We start from the raw sequence: 23,846 nt of genomic DNA, 5'->3' as shown, positions 1-23,846 counted from the left end.
TTCTGGCAAGCACTAGCAATGCATCTTCTTCCTGAAAACAGTCAATCATCAGTTTTTAGTTTTTTTGTTGATTTATGTTTGTGAAAATGAAACACAATTTAATTGTGGAAATAACATAGTCTAATTGTATTGTTTTATGGAGAACAAATTTGTAAAGTGGAAAAATACTTTTTTATTTCATTTTCTTTTTTATTTTTAATAAAATACAACGTGTTTGATTCCGTTATTGGCGGACAATTTGTTCTGTTTTGGCAAGCCAGCTGATTGCTTGCTGGTTTTTGCTGGGAAGGTGTCTGTTTACTTTTTACAATTTTCTAGCAAAAGAGAATAAAAACCCCATACTCTCTGAGAAAGTTCTTGCTGGACAATTCTTGCTGGGAAAGTAACCAGACAGACTTATTATAGATGTGTTCCAGAACTAAAAAGATTTTACAATTTTTACGACTTTTACACATTTTACTCGAAAAAGCGTTCCCGTACACAAAAAAGTTGTAAAATGTTCACTTCTCTTTAATCAAAAATGGCGCTGAATGACGCTCTCTTTAAAAACTTTTTACACGACAAATTTGGGCGAGTAAAAAAATAGTAACATGGTTGCCGGCGTCTGATTGGCTGATACGCCGACTTTGACATTTGTTCCAGTTTTTTTGACGTATTTTCCATTTTTCCGTTCCCGAAGTATTCCAAAAAACTTGTGTGTGAAAACAAATTTTTTGCAGTTCTCTCTTTTTCGAGTTTTACTATTAAAAAGTACGGGAACGAATCTATAATTTATAATATACTTTTTACACAATAGTTGTGTTCCAGAACCTGCAAATTAGTACTATTTAGTACTATTTTTTCAAGTTTGTGCTAGAAATGCGTTCCCGTACACAAAAAAGTAGCAAAACTTGCAGTTCTCTTTGAACAAATATGGCGCTGAATTGAGCTCTCTTCTGCAATTTTCTACTACACAAATTTGGCTGTGTAGAAACTTGCAAATCTAGCAAATTGTAAATTTGACATTAAATTGCCAGGGATAACTACGTAGAAAAAAGATTCAATGATGAATACACACAAAAGGAAAACAAATAAGAAGTTTGAAAAGAAAAAAAAAAACAAAAACAATCGGAAAGGACAAAATAAAAAGTTAAAATGTAAAACAAACAAGAAGTCGGAAAAGAAAAAAAAAATAAAACAAAAACAATCGGAAAGGAAAAAATAAAAAGTTAAATGTAAAATTGTGATAAAAAGCATAATAAATTGATATAGAGAAGGAGTTGTTTTATCATTTATTGGAGGAAACCAAAAATGTTTAATTTTTGTTGGAGTCCTGTTTAGCTAGGTTCCCCTAGTGTGATTTTGACACAAAGTGACGACATTATTGGTTTTGACATTTTACACATTTTTACTACTTTTCCGTTCCCGTACATTATGGAAAAGTTGCACTTAATAGAAATTTTTGAGAGTTCTCTCTTTTGCAACTTTTGCCACTAAAAAAGTATGGGAACGAAGCTAATGTTAATGAGAGAAAAGTCTGAGCAAATAAATCTGGCACCGTTGCTTAGGCTTGCCATTGGGCGATTTTTAGCATAAAAAAGGCTTCAAATTGTTAGAAACATTAAAAATAAAAATTTGAAATATTTACATAAGAAAACTTTGTTTTTCTTTTACAGCCATCCCTAAATACTTTGTAGTAAAATTGTTTTCCTCAACTGAAAACTAAAATAATCCAAGTAAAGATGTCTGAAAAAGTTTCCATAAAAACTGAACCCTTTGGCAATGATTATAAAAAGGAAGATTCTAAAATTGATACAAATACACTAGGCTGCAGTAAAACAAAACTTGAAAATGTTACAAATATGGGAAATTATATTAAAGAAGATGAACTAGACTTGGATGAAACGGAAGAAGTTTTACCAGATAATATTGTTAAATCCACAATTGATGTAATCAAAGAAGAGGACGTGGATGAAATGGACGAATGTTTACCGGAGGTTAAGCCTAGCATCTACTCACCGTCATCACTCACATGGAAATCTGAGAATTGTACGGATGTCACTACTACTTCATTACATGCATTGCAGCAACAACAACATCCAAATAGCACAATAACTCAACCAAAATTAGAAATAATGGATCTGCCCACAGATGAGGATGATAGTAACGACCTTGAGATTAATGGTGATACAAATAACGATTATGAGTGCGAAATATGTAATCAAAAGTTTATCACACCAAGAGGTATCGATGTGCATTTACGCCGGACGCATCCAGAAGCTTATTCCACCATAATACCTACTAAATATAATTGTGGAATATGTAATGCTTATTTTGTGACAAAAAAGGGTCTAGGTCATCATATGAGAAAAAAACATATATACTCACCGTATAGCTGCGAAAAATGCCATAAACGATTTACCACACAAATAGGCCTCAGTAAGCATTCTGATATGATGCATCCAGAAGCTCATTCCACTCAAACACATACCAAGCATAAATGTGAACTATGTGATAGTTATTATACAGAAGTTAGAAGCCTACGTATACATATGAGAAAAAACCATTCTTTGCCTAATGATACAGAGTATATCTGTGAAATATGTTACAAAAGATTTGCCACACAAAGCGGATTTAATGCCCATTCTTACTTGAAGCATCCAGAACATCAAACAGGTACTAGACATCAATGTGAACTATGTGATAGTTCTTTTTCAGAAAGTAGAAGTCTCCGGGCGCATGTAAGAAAGAAACATCCTTTGTCTATAGATACAGAGCATATCTGCGAAATATGTCACAAAAGATTTACCACAAAAACAGGCCTTGATAGACACTCTATTGTGATGCATCCAGTAGCTCCTTCCATAATTGTGAAATATGGTAATCATAATTGTGAAATATGTGGTAAATCTTATACAGAAGATTCATGTCTACGGAGACATATGAGAAATAAACATCCTTGGTCGATAGATACAGATAGAAAATAAAGTAAAAAAAGAAAAAAAAATTAAAAATCTTATAATTATCAGGATAGATTTCATTGCTATTGTGTTAGTAAAGATGAAAATTAATATATACAGTTAGTCAACTATATTATTGCAAACGATGGATTTTTAAACACTTAGATTTTTAATTAGGAATTACTACAAGAAATTCTTTCAATAATGTTGGGTTTTTTGTACATATCTGTTGATTTACCTGTTAATGACAACATCCAGCCAAAAAATTCAGAAATCGGTCGTAAATTACAAAAACAACGGGCAAAAAGTATAGGTACCTGGTTTTTGTGGTGTCAACTAAATAATTGCAAAATTAATGAATTTGCAGTAAAATCGTGGGATTTTCCCAGCGATTTTTTTCAATTAAGGATTTTTATGATTTTATGGTATGTGGACATGTAAACCCATAATTTTTGATCATACATTAATTGTTCTGTGTGTAACAAAGGCGGTATATTCAGAAAAAGTGAAACTCAGGTAAACGGATTTCGAAAAATATGCTACATTTGGTCTATTCCAATTATAATAATGGTAAATCCGCAAGAGAAATCGCTAAAATCACATCTCATAAGCTGATAACCATATGCAACATCATATACCGCACCGAGAGAGAAGGCAGGTTCAAACTAAAGACGTCACATTGTAGGCCAAAAGTAGTAAATCCACGAATTGGCAGGAGACTGATTAAAGAAATTGACGAAAGACCCCAAAGCAGCACCAGATAATTGTATTTTCTAATCAAAATAGAAATCGGAGTAAGTGTTTCACATGGAAAAGTCAGAATAGTGCTACATAATAACAAGCCTTCATCATGAGTGACTAGGTAAAAACTATTGCCCTCCCAGCACAACATATAGAAACTATTCAGACTTGTTACAGACAACTTTCATGCCATCTTAAGTATTGGGATGACGTTATATTTTCTGATAAGATTAAAATTATGTTGTACTATCACAATGGGTCTCAAAAAGTACTGCGAAGCGCTTTATAGCCATGCAAAATAAGAATTTAATACATAACGCAAAGTTCGAAAAACTGTCAATTATGGTATTGGGTTGTATACCAAGCAGTGACGTTGGTGACATCCAGATTTTGAAGGAAACAATCACAGAGTACGTTTATTTACGTGTTTTAAAAATTATTTAACCAAAAACGTCAAGAAATTTGGACCTGTTGACCCTGAAAATGCAAAAAATTGCAATATGAATACTACCAAGACAACGACCCTACGCATAAATCGTATTTATGTAGGACTTGGTTGTTATACAACTGCACCAAAGTCATTGACACCCGAGTCCAAAGCCTAAATATTAACCCAACATTGACAATTCATGGGTACACCTGAAGAAAAAAGTCGGGAATAGGTCGCCCACTAACCTGGGGGACTAAATAAAATGCAATAAAGAAGAATGGCTAAAAAATACCATTTGAATACGACATTCCGAAACTTATTTATTAAATTCAGATACGTTTACAAGCTGTTTTTGATGCCAAATGTGGGCATAGGAAATATTAAAACCAACTTTTCGAAAAATACCGTGAAAAACTGAAAAGTTGTGAATTTTGCAATTCTTTAGTTGACAGTGCAAATAATGAGTTTTACTCATTTTTTGTTAATTTTAAGAAAATGTTTAGTGAAATTTAGCTACTTTTTATTTTGTTATATTAATAAACATGTGTAAGAATTGTATTGTTAACAAAAATATTAATAATTTATTAATATTAATATTTATTTATACCAATAAAATGATGTTCTATTTAAAATTTTGTAATAATTTTGGTTTTGCAATAATTTAGTTGACTAACTGTATGTATATTTTGTTTTAAACTAAATTAAAGATCCCTATAAACAAACCGATTTGTTGAACCCTACCAGCAAGCAGCGACATCAGTTCTTCGAAAGGCAAAAATGGGTGTATAAATTTCTAAGAATTTGTTAAAAAATAAAGAAATAAAAACTAAAGTTGCGAAAATTGTTGCCTTAATTCACGAGACGGAAATTCTTAATGCATGTCGAATGCTGAACTAGTGATGGGAAGGCAACATAAAAAAACTTTTGGAAGATGAAGCAAAAAAAAAAATGGCTTCAGTTGCGCTTTAATTTAATGGAGACTTTTTTTATCATTTTTGTTAATGAAATAAAGTTCTTAAAATTCTTGTTCTACAAAAAAATATTTTATTAATTCTGGGATAATTGCAAATAAAAAATTGCTTGAAATTTTTTATGCATCTATAGGCCTTAAATTTAGCTGTATGTTGTGGTTGTTTGTTTAAAGTTGAGTGTGGTGTTGATGAGGTGTGATGAAAAATAAGCTGTTGTGTGTGATGACTGCTATATTCTGTGTTGATGTGCGGTGGATGGCCTATTGCAGATTAGTTGATATGGAGTAGTGTGGTGTGATGGATGTGATGAGTAATGGATATGGGTGTGTGCCTGCTGGACTGAGGTTGTTTGATGTGAAGAAAAAAGATGTACTGTGGATGTTGGTGTGTGGCTGATGAGGTCATGGTTCAGAGATGAGCCGGTTATTATCCCCTGTGTGACGAAGAATGAAAACAACAGATTTAATTAGTTTTGTTTGCCAGCCATGCAAGTTTTTTGGCAAATTGGGGTCTATGTCGGAGAAGAAAGTCAGAGTATTTATCTCATATCTACCGAAGAATCGATGTCTCCTCGTGAGTAGCGAGGGGCACCTACATAGTAGATGTTCGACCGTCTCTGTTTCTTCTGGGTCTTGACATAGCCTACAATAGTCTACACTATTGTTGCCCCATCTAGAAGTTAGGGACGTGACCATGTTATGACCGTTAATGAGTCCTACAGTGGTCTTAATCCCTAACTTATTTAGTAAAAAGAGAGAATTGGTTCTATATTGAGAGTAGCTAGGCCAGATTGCCTTGGAAGCCGCGAAGTTTTCGGATGTAGTAGCACTTTGGTGGTCTGGTAGATGACTCAGCTGGTAAGTCAATCGACTGAGATCCACCCCTTGCTAGTTCATCCGCCTCTTCGTTTCCCCCTATATCACTGTGTCCTTGAACCCAGCAAAGACCAACGATATCACGTACTTCAAGCAGAGCGTTTTTGCAGTCGAGGATAGCTTTTGAATTTATGGTCCACGACTTGAGGGCCGCTTGACTATCGACAAAAATAGTCACCGGTCCTATGAGGCTGCTCCCAAGTTCTTTGAGCATCTCCACTGCTTTCCTTATTGCAAAAATCTCTGCCTGAAAAACGCTGCAATTATCATTGAGTTTGAAGGATTGCTTAATTGGTGGGTTTTCGCAGAAGACACCGGCACCTGTGCCATCCTCCATCTTGGAGCCGTCTGTGTAGATGGCCAGTCCGCCAAGATGAGGGCTACCACTAGACCAGGCATCCCAGCTTGGGATTGTGTCGTTGATTTGGTTGAAGTTTAGTACAGTGGGTATATAATCACTGATGTGATTGAATCCACTAAACTCAAGTAAATCGGTGAAGGGGGAGAGGACCTCTCTGAGCCTGAAAGCCGTCCTCGCCGCCTGAAAGTGGATAGTGATGTCCAGAGGTTGGAGATCAAGTATCACATTCAGGGCGGCTTGAGGTGTGTTTCTAATGGCACCAGAGATTAGCAGAGATGCGGCTCTTTGAACACTAGATAATTTTGACCAGACAAGCCCACCATAGGTAAGAATGGGGAGAACCACGGTATCATACAACCAGTGTATGATCTTTGGTCTGAGACCCCAACTTTTACCAATGGAGTTCTTGCAGGAAAAAAGTGCCATAAAACCCCCTTAACCCTCTCCTCAGTATTCCGATTCCAATTTGGCTTCCGATGAAAGTTTTAGGGCAACACCGTCCAGCTTTGGTAGCGGGAAATAGGGAATTTTGCGATTCTTCGTGTAGAGGACGAGCTCAGTCTTTGTTGGATTCACACCAAGTCCATTTGTGCGAGCCCAGCGAGACAGCTGCACTAAAGCACGCAGCATAAGGTCTGATATGAATGTCTTTAAATTCGATCCAAAGCACTGCATCAAAAGTCGTGATTTGAATTTAAAATGGTGTGGTTCCTAACTGCGCGCTCTCTTGTAAAATTCATTGAAAAATTCATCTAAAAACATGTACTTCCGCGGCACCTGTACTAGTGATTTAACTGCATCCGTGGATGCAAACTTTTTGCTGGGAACTATATTTTTTATTTTTTTTATTATTTCCTTGGCAACATTTATTTAACAATATTAAAGCACATTCATATGTACATACATTTGAACATTGCATGTATAATTTTTTGTTAAAAATATGCCGTTCCTACACGGAACATAGGGCGGAAACTAGTTCGTTCCAACGTTGTCTATCTTGGGCAATTCTTCGTATTTCTGGCCATGTGCCAAAGTTCTTGCTTTCTGCCAGAACTGTTCGTATCCATGTCATCTTGGGACGTCCTCTGCGCCTTGTACCCTGGGGATTCCATTCGAAGGCCATTTTATTTAGATCAGTGTCATCTTTTCTGAGTGTATGGCCTATCCATCTCCATTTTCGCCTTTTTATTTCCCTTTCTATAGGTTCTGATGACGTGAGTTGCAGAAGGTCTGCATTGGATATTGTGGTCGGCCAGAAAATATTGCATATTATTCGTAAGCATTTGTTTATAAATACCTGCAGAGCTTGATTAATGGTTTTGGTCACCTTTCAAGTTTCGCATCCGTAAAGTAGTATTGGTTTGATGTTTGTGTTGAATAGACGCAGCTTGTTGGTACTTCTGCTAATGTTGCGGGATGACCATATTTTCCTCATGTTGTGGAAAGCAATTCTAGCTTTATTAATACGGCTTTGTACGCCAGAATCGGCGCCCCCGTCCTTCCTGATTATGCTTCCCAAATAACAGTAGCTGTCGACGTCATCCACGACAGTTGGTGTGCTGTCCACCATTACAGTCAAAGGGGAAGTGTTTTGAGTTTCTAGGCGCATGAATTTGGTCTTTTTCATGTTAATTTTGAGACCGATCGTTTTTGCATTTCGTAATAGCTGTTCCAATTTAGCTCTGGTTCCTGCGATGAAATGACTCATGAAACAAATGTCATCAGCGTAATCAAGGTCGCTTAGCTTTTCATGTGGACGACATTTTATGCCATCTTCGATTTCTGAGTTTGTTTTGCGCAGAACATTATCAAGCACAAGTATAAATAAAAGTGGGGATAAGACGCAGTCGTGGCGGACGCCGATGCGAATGGTAAAGTTTGGGCTAGTTTTTCGTTTAAATCGCACGCTACATTCTGCATTTGTGTAGAGCTCGCCGATGATATCAATGATTTTATTAGGGAGCCCATATTGCGTCTCTATTGAGATTATCGAATGCCCGTTCAAAGTCCACAAATAGTAGATATAATGGTGACCTGAATTCTACGGACTGTTCCACAACGATTCGGAGTGTGTTTATATGGTCAGTGCATGATCTCTGTGGTCGGAAACCGTTTTGTTCGCGCCTCAATTGTGGGTTTATTACTGGTGTGATTCGATCAAGTATTATAAAGGCTAGAACCTTTTAGATGGTGTTTAGGAGAGTGATTCCCCTCCAGTTTCCGCATGAGATTAGATCTCCTTTTTTTGGAATTGTGATAATGACACCTTCTTTCCATTTCGATGGTATATTGTTAGTGCTCCATGCTTCGCTAACGATGGGTTGTAGTATGGGGGTTAAGACATCTGCGGAGTATTTGAAAAGTTCCGGGGGAAAATTATCAGGTCCTGCGGCTTTGTGACTTTTGAGTTTTGAAATTGCGCTGGATATTTCCTCATTCGTTGGTGATGCTACATTTATGTTGTGCGGCGGGCTGTTTCGGGATTGTTCTGGTGTTGGACAGTACTGTTATCATCGGCATCTTTATAAAATTCGGTCCAACGTGTAAGTTGATGCTCAATTGTTGTAAGAGGGAGTCCGTTCTTGTCCTTAAGGGGCGGTATTTTTGGCCTTTTGTTTGTGATGGGAACTATATCCACAGATAAAAATATCCAAAAAAATATTGCATTTCTTTCCAAAAAATCGTCTTTGAATGTTTTCTTCGAGTTTTCAGGTTTGAGTGATTTCCCCGAGAAAAAAAAAATAGTAATCCTTCGTCTATATATTCTTTAGTCTATGAATTGACCATAAACCGTCAAAGATAGAACTAGTCTACGAGAAGAAATTCTAATTGTTTGTTCCGTTCCCTTCACCATCGCTTATGGGGCTGTCATATTTTATCGTGAAAGGTTTTGTCCGTGAAAAATAACGAAAAAAGGCTTCAAATTACTTTACAAAAATTACGAAATTTAAATAAAAAAAATTTAATGTTGTTTCAAAATTTTAAAAATATTTACATAAGAAAACTTTGTTTTTCTTTTACAGTCATCCCAAAATACTTTGTAGTAAAATTTGTTTGCCTCAATTGAAAACTAAAATATTCCAAGGAAAAATGTCGGAAATTTTTTCCATTAAAACTGAACCCTTGTCCAATGATTATAAAGCGGAAGAATCTAACAATGATGTAAATACACTAGGCTACCGCACAACAAAACTTGAAAATGTTACAAATATGGGAAATGATATTAAAGAAGATGAACTAGACTTGGATAAAATGGAAGAATTTTTACCAGAGAATATCAATGAATCCACAATTGATAAAATCAAAAAAGAGGACCTAGATGAAATGGAAGAATTTATGCCAGAGGATTCACCTAGCATCTACTCACCGTCAACACTCACAGGAAAATCTGATGATGGTAGGGCAGTTATTACACATGATGAAGTACAACATCAACATGTTACACAACAACATCTAACTGGTACAACAACTCAACACATATCCTTACCCAAATTAGAAATAATTGATGTGCATACAGAGGAAGATGATAGTAAAGGCTCTGCGATCAATGGTGAAACAGACACTAACGCCAGTGATAATAAAGAAAGATCTGTTATTTCATTTTCTGGTGTAGCTCAAGCGCCTACTGAACACAAATGTGAACTATGTTGTAAATCTTATATAGACGATTCAAGACTACGGAGACATATGAGCTATAAACATCCTTTGCCCATAAATGCCGAGTATATCTGCAAAATTTGTAATCAAAGCTTCAACACACAAGCAGGTCTTGATAGGCATTCTTACCGGACGCATCCAGAAACTCAACCACCTACTGAACATAAATGTGAAATATGTGGTAAATGTTACATTGAATCTAAAAATCTCCGGTTACATATAAGAAAGACACATCCTCTGTCTGCAAATTTATGGTATATATGCGAAATATGTTCTCAAAGATTTTCCACACAAACAGGTCTTGATAGGCATTCTCACCGGACGCATCCAGAAACTCAAACACCCAAAGAGCATAAATGTGAAATATGTGGTCGTTGTTATACAGAAGATCAATATCTACGGAGACATATAAGAGATAAACATCCTTTGTCTATAGATACAGAGTATATCTGCGGAATATGTCATAAACGATTTAACGCCCAAATAGGTCTTGATGTACATTTAAGAATGCATCCAGAAACTAAACATAAATGTGTACTATGTGATTGTTCCTTTACAGAATTCAAACTTCTTAGGGCACATATAAAAAATAAACATCCTCCACAACATAATTGTGAAATATGTGGTAAATGTTATATAGATAATAAAAGTCTACGGAAACATATAAGAGATAAACATCCTTCTGCTATAGATACCGAGTATATATGCAAAATGTGTAGTAAAAGATTTACAACACCGGTAGGCCTTCTTTTGCATTGTCAAAAGATGCATTAAACTAAATTGGGCGAGTCAATTGTCATTTTGTAGGAGAGAGAGGTGAGGCATATGGCAACCCTTTGCCTCTCAGCGCCCTCTCTCACCCACAAACTGACAATTGCCGCAAGTAAACTCGCCTAATGTAAATTGGGACAATGAATTAGTTGTCATAAATATCATCGAATACAAACATTTTCATTGTGTAATATGACATTTCGATCAGCTGCCGAACTGTACCCTCATGTGACTCACTATACATTGGTATAGAACTCATCAAAAAATGTTTAGTTTTATAAAAGTCGTTCAAGTGTACATAATAAATAAAAGTCTTAATAAAAAATTTTGCAAGAGTTTTCTTTTTCATTTACTGGAAGCATAGACTAATGAAGATATAGACGAAGGAAAACTCAATTTTTACGTGGTCAAATGACTCAAACCCGATTTTTGAAAAAAAAAAAAAAAAATAGCAACAATATTATTTGAGGATATAATTCTCATGAAAAACTAACCCTATGTAGACTTTTGTCAGAACAAAATAATATTTAAGGGCCTGTTTCACTATGTCGAAAGAAAATGATTGCGAACGAAAAACATCTAAACTTTGGTTTTCATGGCAATATTGACTTTGTGTTTGCTTTAAAAGAAACTACAAAATTTAAAAATTATAGACAAGTTTAGTTCTTTTTCTTTCGTTTTCATTTTCGTTCGACATAAGGTCTGTACGATAACCCAAAAATTTGTACAAATTCGTACAAATTTTTACTGTATGCTGTTCGATAACAAACTTATCCAGCAAAAGAGAGCGAGTTTGGAGAGTTTTGTGACTGAGAACTTGCAAATTTTTGCTGGGAAAATTTGTCCTGCAAAAATTTGCAAGCCTGATCAGTTGACTTTTAACAACCTGTAATGTAAACAACTCGAAATGTTAACATTTTTGACCAAGAAATTTTCACAATTGCAAATTTTTTTAGATTCTAAAGCGTTGTGGAATCCTATCAGCGTTAAATAAGTAAACTGCAATTTTAAAATGTATGTTTTTGTTCCGTTTGGTTTAAAATATCAAAAGAAACAAAAACAAATTTCATACATTTTCGGAAACAGCTGACTTTCTTGCAAGTTTTTGCAAAATGCATTTCCATAACTTTCTGCAATTTTTCTTGCTTGAGAGAGTAAAATTCACTGAGAGAGGTTGCTGGAACTGACTGAGTAATTATTGCTGGGAAAGTTATCGTACACACCAATAGTAAAATTTAAAATTTTGAAATTTTATATTGACTAATGAAAAGATAGACGACGGAATGCTCTCACCGAGTATGTTCGAATTGAGTGTGCTGAAAAAGAAATAAAAAAGAAATAGAAAAAATAAAATGCCAAAAAATACAAGTTAATAAATATTTTGTTCTGGCAAAAGGCTACATGGGGTTAGTTTTTGATGGGAACAATATCCTCAGACCAAAATATCCATGAAAATATTGCCATTTTCCGCAAAAATCGTCTTCGAACTTTTTTGAGTTTTCGTGTTTGAGTAACTTAACGGCGCAAAATTCCTTCGTCTATGTGTTCTATGTGTCTATCAGGCATGTCACAGATTCCGATCGGAATGGTTTCAATTCCGCAATTTCATTTCGATCGTTTTTGTTTTAGCTTCTTCAGATTCCGATCGATTTGGTGAATTTCGGAATTGTCATTATTTAGCATAAATATGGCAACGTTAGACGAAAAAGGATCAAAACAAAAACCATATGATTAGAAAACACTGTAGAAGTTTAAATTGTGAAACAATATTCTATTAAAAGGAAGTTTTTTGTGCGAAAAGTTAACTTTTACAAAATGCTGGGAGTTTCTATTGTTTCTGTAATTGAGGCGCAAAGTAATGAACACAATACGGAAAAAATACGCCGAAGGAATTTAAGAGATACTTCTGACCCCTTGTAGGGGTCACTGAGGTAGGCAGTATGAGCATAAAATCTATAAAGATTTTTTCTTGTGCCGAATTTCTGTGTTTGACCCTAAATTATTAAACATTAATTAATACATCAAAATAACATATTTAAAAATACTTACATTTTGTACGAAACTCCTTGCTTGAGTTATTTTTTGTTATGTTTTCTTTTTATCTTCCCTTTAAGTTGTCATTCGACTGTTTAGTTTTTGCAAACGATTAATATTTGTTTAAAGAAAAAAATCGATTTTAACGAGAAAATTATGTGGCAACACTTCGTTAATAAGTGGTTTCGTTGATTGAGAAATAATGAAAATTTGGCCATTTTTAATTAAAATGATAAAAAATATGAAAATAAATGTGATTTTGTTAATAAAACAATAATTTTATTATTTTTAAGTGTTTTGGGAGTGTTTTAAATGACATATTTCCAAAAAATTCAATTTTTCATTCCGAAAAAATTTTTCGTTTTTCGGTTTCTGAAGAAGCTAAATACGAAATCAATTTCACTTTCGATCGCAATTGGTTTCTGTGACATGCCTGTATGTTGCAACAACTTACTTATTTTGACATTTCATGTTCGCTCAGCTGTGCTGATGCATCTACCTTGGTAATTGTGTCATGCACAACAACAACCTTATCCCTTATCTCTCACACAACTTGGCTCTCTTGTTAAAACGACAACAAAACAGTTTGGCCGGCACCATTCTTCACTTCGTAGCCGCGCGTTATTTACTATTATTGTTTTTTTGTTAAAGTTTATAACAAAATATAATAAATTAACAATAAATAAGTGTTATTATACAATATTCGTCAGTTCGCATCAAATTCAAGGTATATTTTTTGTGATATTAGTGTATTACAACTTAAAAAAGAAGTATCCTACCAAAGAAATCATGTGAAACGTCAAAAAAACACCCCACACATATTGTTGGTGGAGGGTAATGAGTGTGTGTCATTTAGTTTGCTCTCACAGTGTTGCACATTGGGAGAAATTGTTCGAAGAAACTATTTATTATTTATTTATTTCGTCTATGGAAGATATATGTTCCTTACAGACTAATGCTTAATAATATATATTTTCTAACAATTGTTTAAATTTCAGGTATGCATTTATATGAGAAATCTAAATTAAATCGCATATTAATTCTGTTGAATTCTCTAAGGGCTTTTAATATTGGCTCATTCATAGCGTACATAGTTCTATGAGAAGGTATATAAAAGTACTCAGTATTCCTTAAAGAACGATTAGGCACACGAAGACATATTAGTTCTAAAAGATGTGGACAGTCTATAGATCCGTTAATAAGTTTAAATAGAAACATAATAGTTTGTAAACATCTACGATTGTATACGCGCAGAGAAAAAAATATGTTTGATCCAACAATATTCCAAGAGCAAAATATGTATTGTTAACATATTGTTGGATTCCTTATGTAGTATTGTGAATCCAACAATCATTTTTGTTAAATCCAAAAATAGTTCGTGTCAACTGAACAATATTTTTCTCTTTTCTTCGAAAAATTTTTTCTCTTCTCTCGCTATTCGATGCCGTGTTGAAAAAACAATTTTGGTGAGTTGTGGTGTTTGTATGACATGCTGCCTTTATTTTTGTTTTTGTGTGTATGTATACCAACAATGAGACTCTTGTTTTTATTTGTTTCTGTTTTGTTTCATTCTTCTTTCCTTTTCATGTTTGTTATGGTGTTCAATTATTCCTTATGTTGTGGTGGCTGCTTGTGGCTTTTTGTTTGTATTTGTTGTCAGCTAAAGTAGCAAACCATGTATTGCGTTCATCAATGCTCGTAATATTTATTATACGCGATATTTATATCAAAGTTGTGTGGAAAGTGTATATGAGAAGTATATACACTCAAATCAAAAAATTTAGTATCTGGTTTTCAGGGCTGACAATATGTTTTGTAAAAAATGTAGATTATGATTGTTCCTACAATCGGTATTGTTAACGATTCTTACAATATTGCGGAAATTCGAAAGTAGTTTTTGTTTTCTATGTTCGGAACAAAAGATGGTATTTTTGGATTTGGATTGCAATGTTTGTACAAAACAAACACATTTTTGGAACCAAAATATATATTTTTGTTCCAACAAAACCGAAAAATATTTTTTCTCTGCGTGTAGCAACGGTAAATGAATTAAAGTGCGACGTGATTCATAAGTTGGCACAGGGTTAGTAAAGTTTAAAGAAAAAACAGCAAATTTTATAAAATTCTTTTGGAGCTTTTCTATACGACTAATTTGAGTAATTGATGTGTGATTCCAAACAATCAGAGCATACTCTAACTTAAGCCTAACAAGTGTAGTGTATATCAGCTTACGAATATAAGTTATTATTTGTTAATGTCCTTACATTTTTATACTTCTGAACAGTTTGAAATAGAATTTATTGAATAGAATAAACAAATGCAAATGTATGTACCTATGTGGATGTGTAAATATTAAATTAAAACTTTATAAATCCTTAATAGCTGCTTACACAAAGATAAAGAAAGAACATGTCTTTGAGAGAATATATGTACTAAATAACCCAACATACCAAAAAAGCTTGGGAATTATATTATAATAAGCTTACCAACGTAAGCCTTAAGCTTATAAAAGACTTGAGAAATTTGTTGTTAAAAGCTTATGTCATAATTATAGAAAAATCGAAACGGAACCCTTGTTTATAAGCTTACCCTTGCAATTGTAGCACAAGGTTATGCGACTAATATTACCTTAAGCTTATTCTTGTAATTGTAAAACAACCTTACATATATGTATTTTAATTTTTATTGAAATTTTATTAGTGTTTTTTCAATCTATGGTATAATTAAAATAATTATATTTACAGTTACGTTTTTTGGTTTTATAAGATTTTTAGCATCTTTATACGATTTTTAGCGAACCGTCTTTAATGAATGTGTCGTTGGAGCTGCGGCATCTATGAAAAGTAGAAATTAGTGATATTTTTTTAGTTAATTTTTTAAATTAAACTTACATTGCATAGCGTTTGCTGTGCTTACATTTCGAACACTTCCTTTCCGTTCCTTTTCAATAGAGCTCTTCTAACAACACTCCACTTAGCCATTTCATCTTGAATGATGATTTCTTGAAATCATGATAATGAGTGTTACAGCAATAGTAAGCGCACTCTAAGGTTGGGCAAAACACACTCTCCAACGGTGGCAAAATATCCCTCAGCGTAATGTAGACCCGGGGTGCTCAGAATAGTTCGTGTATTAGTAGTGGTAAGACACTCTCCCCATTAGAGTTGTATAGTTCATGAACGAACTAGTTCAATTGAACGATTCATTGAAAAGAGCGTATGAACTAGATCAGTCGATATAGTTCATTATAGTTCAATAGTTCACTGAACTATAATCAGTCGGTGACCGTACGATCAACGAACGATTCACAATCTAGTTCAACATGTCGTTCACAAATACATAAAGTGACGGCGTCGTCTATGTTAAGGGATGCCATCGTAATGTGATCAGTTTGTTTATGTTTTGGATCAAGGTACATGGAATGGCTATCCGAAAATAAAGATTTCTACAAAAACATACGAGACATAACATATTACAATATGTCGAATCCATTACCTATTGAATCTTCCTTTTTGGATAGAAAAAAGGAAAAAAAAAAGAAACACACAATTTCTACACACACACACAACATACGATTTTTTGCCAGCCACCTAAATGAATGATGTTTTTCTAAAATTAATTAATCTTTCTTTAAGAATGCAATAAAACTATGCAAATGTAATATTTTTGTTATGGAGTAGTTAAATTATATTAGTCTTTTGTTTGTTTGTATTTGGTGTATGTATGCGTTTTCATCAAACGACCGATTAAGAGCCGGTGAACGATTTTGATCCGAATGATTGAACTGGACAGTGAACTATGAACTAGATTACTGACCTAGTTCAGTTTAAAGAGCTGAGCTATTGAACTAGATCTTTAAAATGAACTAGATTGCACAACTCTACTCCCCATTACTAAGCAATGGCAACTGAGAAATAAAGAGAGAATACGTGTGGTTTGTTTTTACGCTACCGTAAGGAAGTGATCAGCATAGATGTAGACGATATTTCATGATCAACCATGAAAAACTGTTATACAAGTGGTGTCGTAAAACAATCCGTTCGGATTCAGCGATAACAAGTAGGTCGCATATAATTAAGCCAGTATGAAGCGGCGTGCACTGATATGAGATAAATCTCCCGTGTCCCTTAGGGGATGTGTATGGGAACATATGTATGAATGTCAATTATATAATTATTCAAAGTTTTATCACTTCCACTTTGTTCACCACAACCGCTATTTGTTCACCAATCCTGAAAACTTCTTCGGATTCGTATTTTTTTTTGTTTTTTTAGAATTTAACTGAACTTCTTAAATGGCTTTTTTGTCTTTTCAGACTTTTTATATTTTTAGGCATTAGCAATTATATTTTAGCACAACACGGATATTTATTTGTTAAAAAAACGCGGATATACATTTAATCACATAAAAACTAAAAGATCACAAAAAAGTCTCTACGACAAACTAATTTATCAACAGATGTCAATCAACAAAATATTTTTCAGGCAGACTTTAGAAAAATTGATTGTGAATTTTCTATTTTTATAATATTATTCTCAAGTCCTATCACTTTTTATTTTTATTTGGTATGTTGGGAAATTTGCCACCGTCGCTTAGGGTTGCCATATTGTACTTGGACGATTTTGAAAGTGAAAATAAAAAACGTCATGGAATTGTTAAAAAATTTAAATTAATATAAAAAATTAAATCTTGTTAACAAAAACTTAAAATTAATTACATTAAAAAAATGTTGTTTTTCTTTTACAGCCATCCCTAAATACTTTGTAGTAAAATTGTTGTCCTCAATTGAAAACTAAAAAATATTCCAAGTAAATATGTCGGAAACCTTGGCCAAAGATTGTAAACAGGAAGATTCTACCAATGATAAAGATACACTAATCTACAAAACAACAAAACCTGAAAAATATGCAAATATAGTAAATGGTATTAAAGAAAATGAAAATGAGCTAGACTTGGATAAAATGGAAGAATTTTTATCAGAAAATGTCGATAAAACCACAATAGTTTTAATCAAAGAAGAGGGCGTGGATGAAATGGAGGAATTTTTACCGGAGGATTCACCTAGCTTCTACTCGCCGTTATCACCCACATGGAAATCTGATGATCGTACGGAAGTTATAACACATGATGTAGCACATCATCGACATGTTAAACAACAACATCTAACTAGTACAATAACTCAGCAGATATCCTTACCCAAAATAGAAATAATTGATATGCACACCGATGAAGATGATATTAAAGGCCTTGAGTTCAATGGTGATACTGACGCTAACGTCAGTGTTAATAAAGAGAGATCTATTATTTCATCTTCTCGTGTAGCTACTGAACATAAATGTGAACTATGTGGTAATTCTTATACCGATAAACAGGGTCTACATAGACATATGAAATATAAACATCCTTTGGCTCTGAATGCCGAATATATCTGCGAAAAATGTAATCAGAAATTTACAACACAAGCAGGTCTTCATAGGCATTATTACTGGACGCATCGAGAAACACAAAAAACCTCCGAACATAAATGTGAAATATGTGGTAGTTGTTATAGGGAATCTGTAAATCTTCGGGCACATATAAGAAATAAACATCCTTCGTCTATAGATACGGAGTATATTTGTGACATATGCAGTCAAAGATTTAACACAAAATCAGGTCTTGTTCGGCATTCTACCAGAAAGCATCCTGAAGCTAATACCACTAATAGAACTAATTCCACGCAACCACCTACTGAATATAAATGTGAAATATGTGGTAGTTCTTTTACAGAATTTAATAACCTACGGACACATATAAGAAATAAACATCCATCGTCTATAGATACAGAGTATAGCTGTGAAGTATGTAAACAAAGATTTTATAATAAAATAGGTCTTGTTAGGCATTCTATCTGGATGCATCCAGAAGCTGAATCCACTCCAACACGTACTAAATATAAATGTGAACTATGTCCTTGTTCTTATACGGAGGATAAAACTCTCCAGCAACATATAAGAAAAAAACATCCGTCGTCTATAGATACAGAGTATATCTGTGAAATATGTAATCGACCATTTACCACACAAAAAGGTCTTGCTATTCATTCTTACTTAACGCATCCAGAAACTCAAACACCAGCTGAACACAAATGAGATCTATGTGGTAGTTTTTTTTAAAGAACTTAGAAGACATATGAAAAATAACATAAACATAAAGAGATATATGAGAAATAAACATATTTTGTCTATAAATGCCGAGCTTAGCTGCGAAATATGTAATCAATGCTTTACCACCAAAGCAGGTCTTGTTCGGCATTCTAAGTCTACACAAATACCTGCTAAAGATAATTGAAAACTATGTGATAATTCTTATACGGAAGATAGAAATCTGCGGAGACACATGAGAAATTAACATCCTCTGTCTATAGAATCTATAGCATAGACCAATGGTAATTAAAATGTCGAAAAAAATCAACGGTAGCGTATTTAAAAGTTTCTGCATAAGGAAATTTTCGATCAAACGGAATACAAGGAAGAATTATAAAAAAAATCCAAAATAAAATATAAAGATTGATCTCGAGCCTTGTAAAAGTCCCGCAAATATGTTATTTAAATAAACTTGTAAAACCTTTTAAATTTATAAATCAAAATAAATACAGAACATGAAAAAATTTTACAAATTCTATAATTATTGGAGAGTTTTATTATTTTATTAGCAAAAATACATTTCAATATTTCAAGTCGTAATCTGCGGAATGTTAACGCAACCAACAATCCTATAGTTAGATTTAAATGACAATACAAAACGTGAAATGTCAAGTTTTGAAACGAGAATCATTGAAAATATGGCTGACTTCCGAAAGGTCAGTTGATTTTTATTCGTACATTAAACTAGGGTTTTTACAATCAAGTTTCCCACTACTGTAATTTCATAAAATTCCTTTAGCATGGAACTCGATCGAAAACCATTAGTTTCATGCACGAACACAAAGCAACTGACGTTTCGGAAGTCAGCCTACCCTGCAAACAAAAACTATCGCGGAAGTGACATAGGCGTGTCGCCAAGGGCGATGAAACCAGTCGCGGAAGTCACTCTGAAGTGACCTCCGTTGTGAAGAAATGAACCACGCCCGGATCACTTCTTAGAAGTCACTCCGCCGACACTTCTGGAAGATCATTTCCGCGATAGTTAATTGAAATTATTAATTAATTAATATTAATGAATTAATTTCTCGTTTACTGAACAAGTTTGTTATCGAACAGTATTTCGTAAAAGTTTGTACAAATTTGTACAAACTTTTGGGTTATCGCATACGAAGTAGCGGGCACTTTGCTAGTAATATAATATAATGGAAATGGCGAACACTGAACATTTTATTGTACTTATACCAACTTTAATCAATATTTATTGTTTAATATTTTAGTACTGTTCGTACCGCTTTAGTTCGATTTTCAAAAGATCAAAAAGATCAGCCTTACATGTTAACAGCGAGACCAACATTGCACACCAATACTCACACTAAATCCAAAAAAAATACAGATTCCAGAACTACCCCTACACCCAACAACAAATTGAGTGCCATTAAGTACTCTTCGTACCCATAAGAACGAATTTCCAAAACTACCTCAATACTAGACTTCAACTATAATCTCAATTCCAAATTTCAGGATTCCAGATTCCAAATCGCAATTGTACCAAATTTAGTAGTAAAACTACCACAATCCTACACTCCAACAGAAATCTCAACTCCACATTTCAGGATTGTAGCTAGGTCTATCCGTTGACCCAAATCCAAATTATACCAAATTAGTGATTTTCGTATTCATAAGTACGAATTTCCAAAACTACCTCAATCCTACACTTCAAGATTAATTTCAATTACGAATTTAAGGTTTCCAGCTCTATTCGTTCACCCAAATCCAAACTGTACCAAATTTAGTATTTTTCTTGCCCGTAAGAATCTGCAAAACTAACTCCATCTTACACCCCAACAGCAAGTTTAATTCTAAATTTCATTATTCCAGCTCTGTTCGTTCACCCAAATCCAAATTTGGTACTTTTTGTACGAATTTTCAAAACTACTTCCATTTTACACTCCAAATGTAGCCTACGAAGTCCTAATTTCCCAATTATCTCAATCCCATACTCTAACATCAATGTTAATTCGAAATTTTAGGGCTACAGCTCTATCCGTTCACCCTAAATTCAAATTGTACCAAATTAAGTACCACTTAGTACTTTTCGTAACCTTAAGTACGAATTTTACAAACAACTCCATTCTACAATCCAACAGTAGCCATTCTTATAATCCAGCAGCAAGTTTTATTCCCAATTTCATAAATTCAGCTCTATCCGATGACCAAAATCTTAATTGTACCAAATTTATTACTTTTCGTAACCCATAAGTACGAATTTCCAAATTATCTCCATCCCATACTACAACATCAATCTTAATTCAAAATTTCAGGATTCCAGCTCTATCCGTTCAACCTAAATCCAAATTGTAAAAAATGTAGTACCATTTAGTACTATTCGTACCCATAAGTTCGAATTTTCAAATCTACTTCCATTCTACTCTCCAGCAGTAGCCTTAGTACAAAATTTCAGGATTCCAGCTCTATTCGTTCGCCCAAATCGTAAATGTACAAAATTTAGTACTATTCATACTCATAAATAAGAATTTTTAAATCTACTTCCATTCCAGCCTGCAACTGCAGCCTTAATTCAAAAATTTCAGGATTCCAGCGGTATCCGCTCAACCTCAATCCAAATTGTACAAAATGTAGTACAATTTAGTACTTGTTGTACCCATAAGTACGAATTTTCAAAACTGCTTCCATTCTACTCTCCAAGAGCAGCCTTAATTTAAATTTAAGGATTCCATCTCTATCCGTTCGCCCAAATCGTAATTGTACCAAATTTGGTACCATTTAGTACTATTCGTACCCATAAGTACGAATTTTCAAATCTGCTTCCATACTACGCTCCAACTGCAGCCGTAATTCAAAAATTTCAGGATTCCAGCTGTATCCGCTCAACCTCAATCCAAATTGTACAAAATGTAGTACAATTTAGTACTTGTTGTACCCATAAGTACGAATTTTCAAAAGTGCTTCCATTCTACTCTCTAACAGCAGCCTTAATTCAAATTTCAGGATTCCAGTTCTATCCGTTCGCCTATATCATAATTGTACCAAATTTAGTACTTTTCGTACCCACATGTACGAATTTTACAAATTATTTCCATTCTACTCTCTAACAGCAGCCTTAATTCAAATTTCAGGATTCCCGCTCTATCCGTTCGCCCAAATCGTAAATGTACCATATTTAGTACCCTTTAGTACTTTTCGTACCTATAAGTACGAATTTTCAAAACTACCTCCATTCTACCCTCCAACTGTAGCATTAATTCAAAATTTCAGGATTCCAGCTCTACCCATTTAATTTAAATCTAAATTGTACCAAAATTAGTACCATTTAGTACTTTTCGTACCCATAAGTACGAATTTTTTAAACTACATCCATTTTACTCTCCAACAGTAGCCTTAGTTCCAAATTTCATGATTCCAGCTCTATCCGTTCGTCCAAATCATAATTGTACCAAATTTAGTACCATTTAGTACTTTTCGTACCCATAAGTACGAATTTTCAAAACTACTTCAATTTTACTCTCCAACAGTAGACTTAGTTCAAAATTTCAGGATTCCAGCTCTATCCGTTCACCCAAATCATAATTGTACCAAATTTAGTACCATTTAGTACTTTTCGTACCCATAAGTACGAATTTTCAAAACTACTTCCATTTTACTCTCCAACAGTAGCCTTAGTTCAAAATTTCAGAATTCCAGCTCTATCCGTTCGCCCAAATCATAATTGTACCAAATTTAGTACCATTTAGTACTTTTCGTACCCATAAGTACGAATTTTCAAAACTACTTCCATTTTACTCTCCAACAGTAGTCTTAGTTCAAAATTTCAGGATTCCAGCTCTATCCGTTCGCCCAAATTATAATTGTACCAAATTTAGTACCATTTAGTACTTTTCGTACACATGAGTACACTTTTCCTAACCCACCTCCTTATGTCAACCGTACCTTTTAACCTTGATTCTCACAACAAATTTCAATCTTCAATCTTTATCCGTTCACAAAATACGAATTGGTACCAAATTTAGTACACTTTAGTACTTTTCGTACACTTATAGTTCGAATTTCCAAAAACCCTTTAGCACATCTTTCCTACACTCCATCAGTGACCTTCATTCCAAATTGCAAAGTTCTAGCTGCACCGGTTCGCCAAATACAAACGGTACCACATTTAGTACGTTTTAGTACTATTCGTACCCTTCCAGTTCGAATTTCCAAAAACCCAGCCTTATCTGACCCCTTCGGACCAAGAGTGATCCACACCCAAAATTTCAGGATTCTAGCTTCAGCCGTTTCGTCTGGGCGTTGATGAATCAATCAGTCAGTCAGTCAGTGAATCAGTCACTCTACTCTTTTATTAATATAGATTGTTTTTTATATCCTTTCCGCATACGAAGTAGCGGGCACTTTGCTAGTATAAAATATAAAACTCTCCGGACGCATATAAGAGATAAACATCCTTCGTCTATAAATACAGAGTATACGTGCGAAATATGTTATACAAGATTTACCACAAAAAAAGGCCTTGATACGCATTCTTACATGGCACATCCAGGCAACATAAAAAACATTTTGGACGATGAAGCAAATTCAGGAGGAGGAAGTACATTCAGTTGCGGTTAAATTTAATGGAGACTTTTTTTATAATTTGTGTTTATGAAATAAAGTTAGTGTTCTTGTTTTACACTAACAAAAAACTAATTTTAATAATTCTGGGATATTTTGCAATTGCTTGCATTTTTAAACGCAGGGTTATGTAGCTTGTATATTCACATGTAAATTCACATGTATGTACATCATAGACTAATAAATAGTGGGTGTCATGCTTAAGTGTTCCATACGCCATTTGCCTGATTCGTGAAAAACTCAAGTTAATGTTTAAGGCCATACAGGACAAAAATGGTGCAATAATCCAATACTTTAAGAGCTCAGTTCTACTTAA

At 34.0% G+C, this 23,846-nt stretch overlaps 2 protein-coding genes across 16 annotated transcripts in view; one reads left to right on the top strand and one right to left on the bottom strand.

Moving 5' to 3' along the window:
- LOC141403745 (uncharacterized) overlaps nt 1-19,319 on the top strand; it is a 43,549-nt gene extending 24,230 nt beyond the window's left edge. For 4 of the 13 annotated variants that reach the window (XR_012412887.1, XM_073986643.1, XM_073986642.1 and 1 more), the window contains exon 2: nt 1,656-5,145. Coding sequence is in view for 12 of the 13 variants with exons in the window: in XM_073986643.1 (XP_073842744.1) it covers nt 1,722-2,966 (1,245 nt within the window). In the remaining variant the exon portion in view is untranslated. Of the gene's footprint in view, nt 1-1,655; nt 5,146-9,340; nt 11,071-13,362; nt 13,507-17,525 lie in introns of those variants that run through there. The other 9 variants (XM_073986645.1, XM_073986644.1, XM_073986647.1 and 6 more) reach the window with 7 other exon arrangements.
- LOC141403759 (uncharacterized) overlaps nt 1-23,846 on the bottom strand; it is a 567,712-nt gene that overhangs the window by 501,318 nt on the left and 42,548 nt on the right. The gene's annotated exons all lie outside the window — the stretch shown is intronic.

The sequence above is a fragment of the Musca autumnalis genome, unplaced genomic scaffold (genome assembly GCF_047663935.1).
Source record: "Musca autumnalis isolate F117 unplaced genomic scaffold, ASM4766393v1 scaffold_4, whole genome shotgun sequence".
NCBI lineage: Eukaryota > Metazoa > Arthropoda > Insecta > Diptera > Muscidae > Musca > Musca autumnalis.
This window is presented reverse-complemented; position numbering and strand designations above follow the sequence as displayed.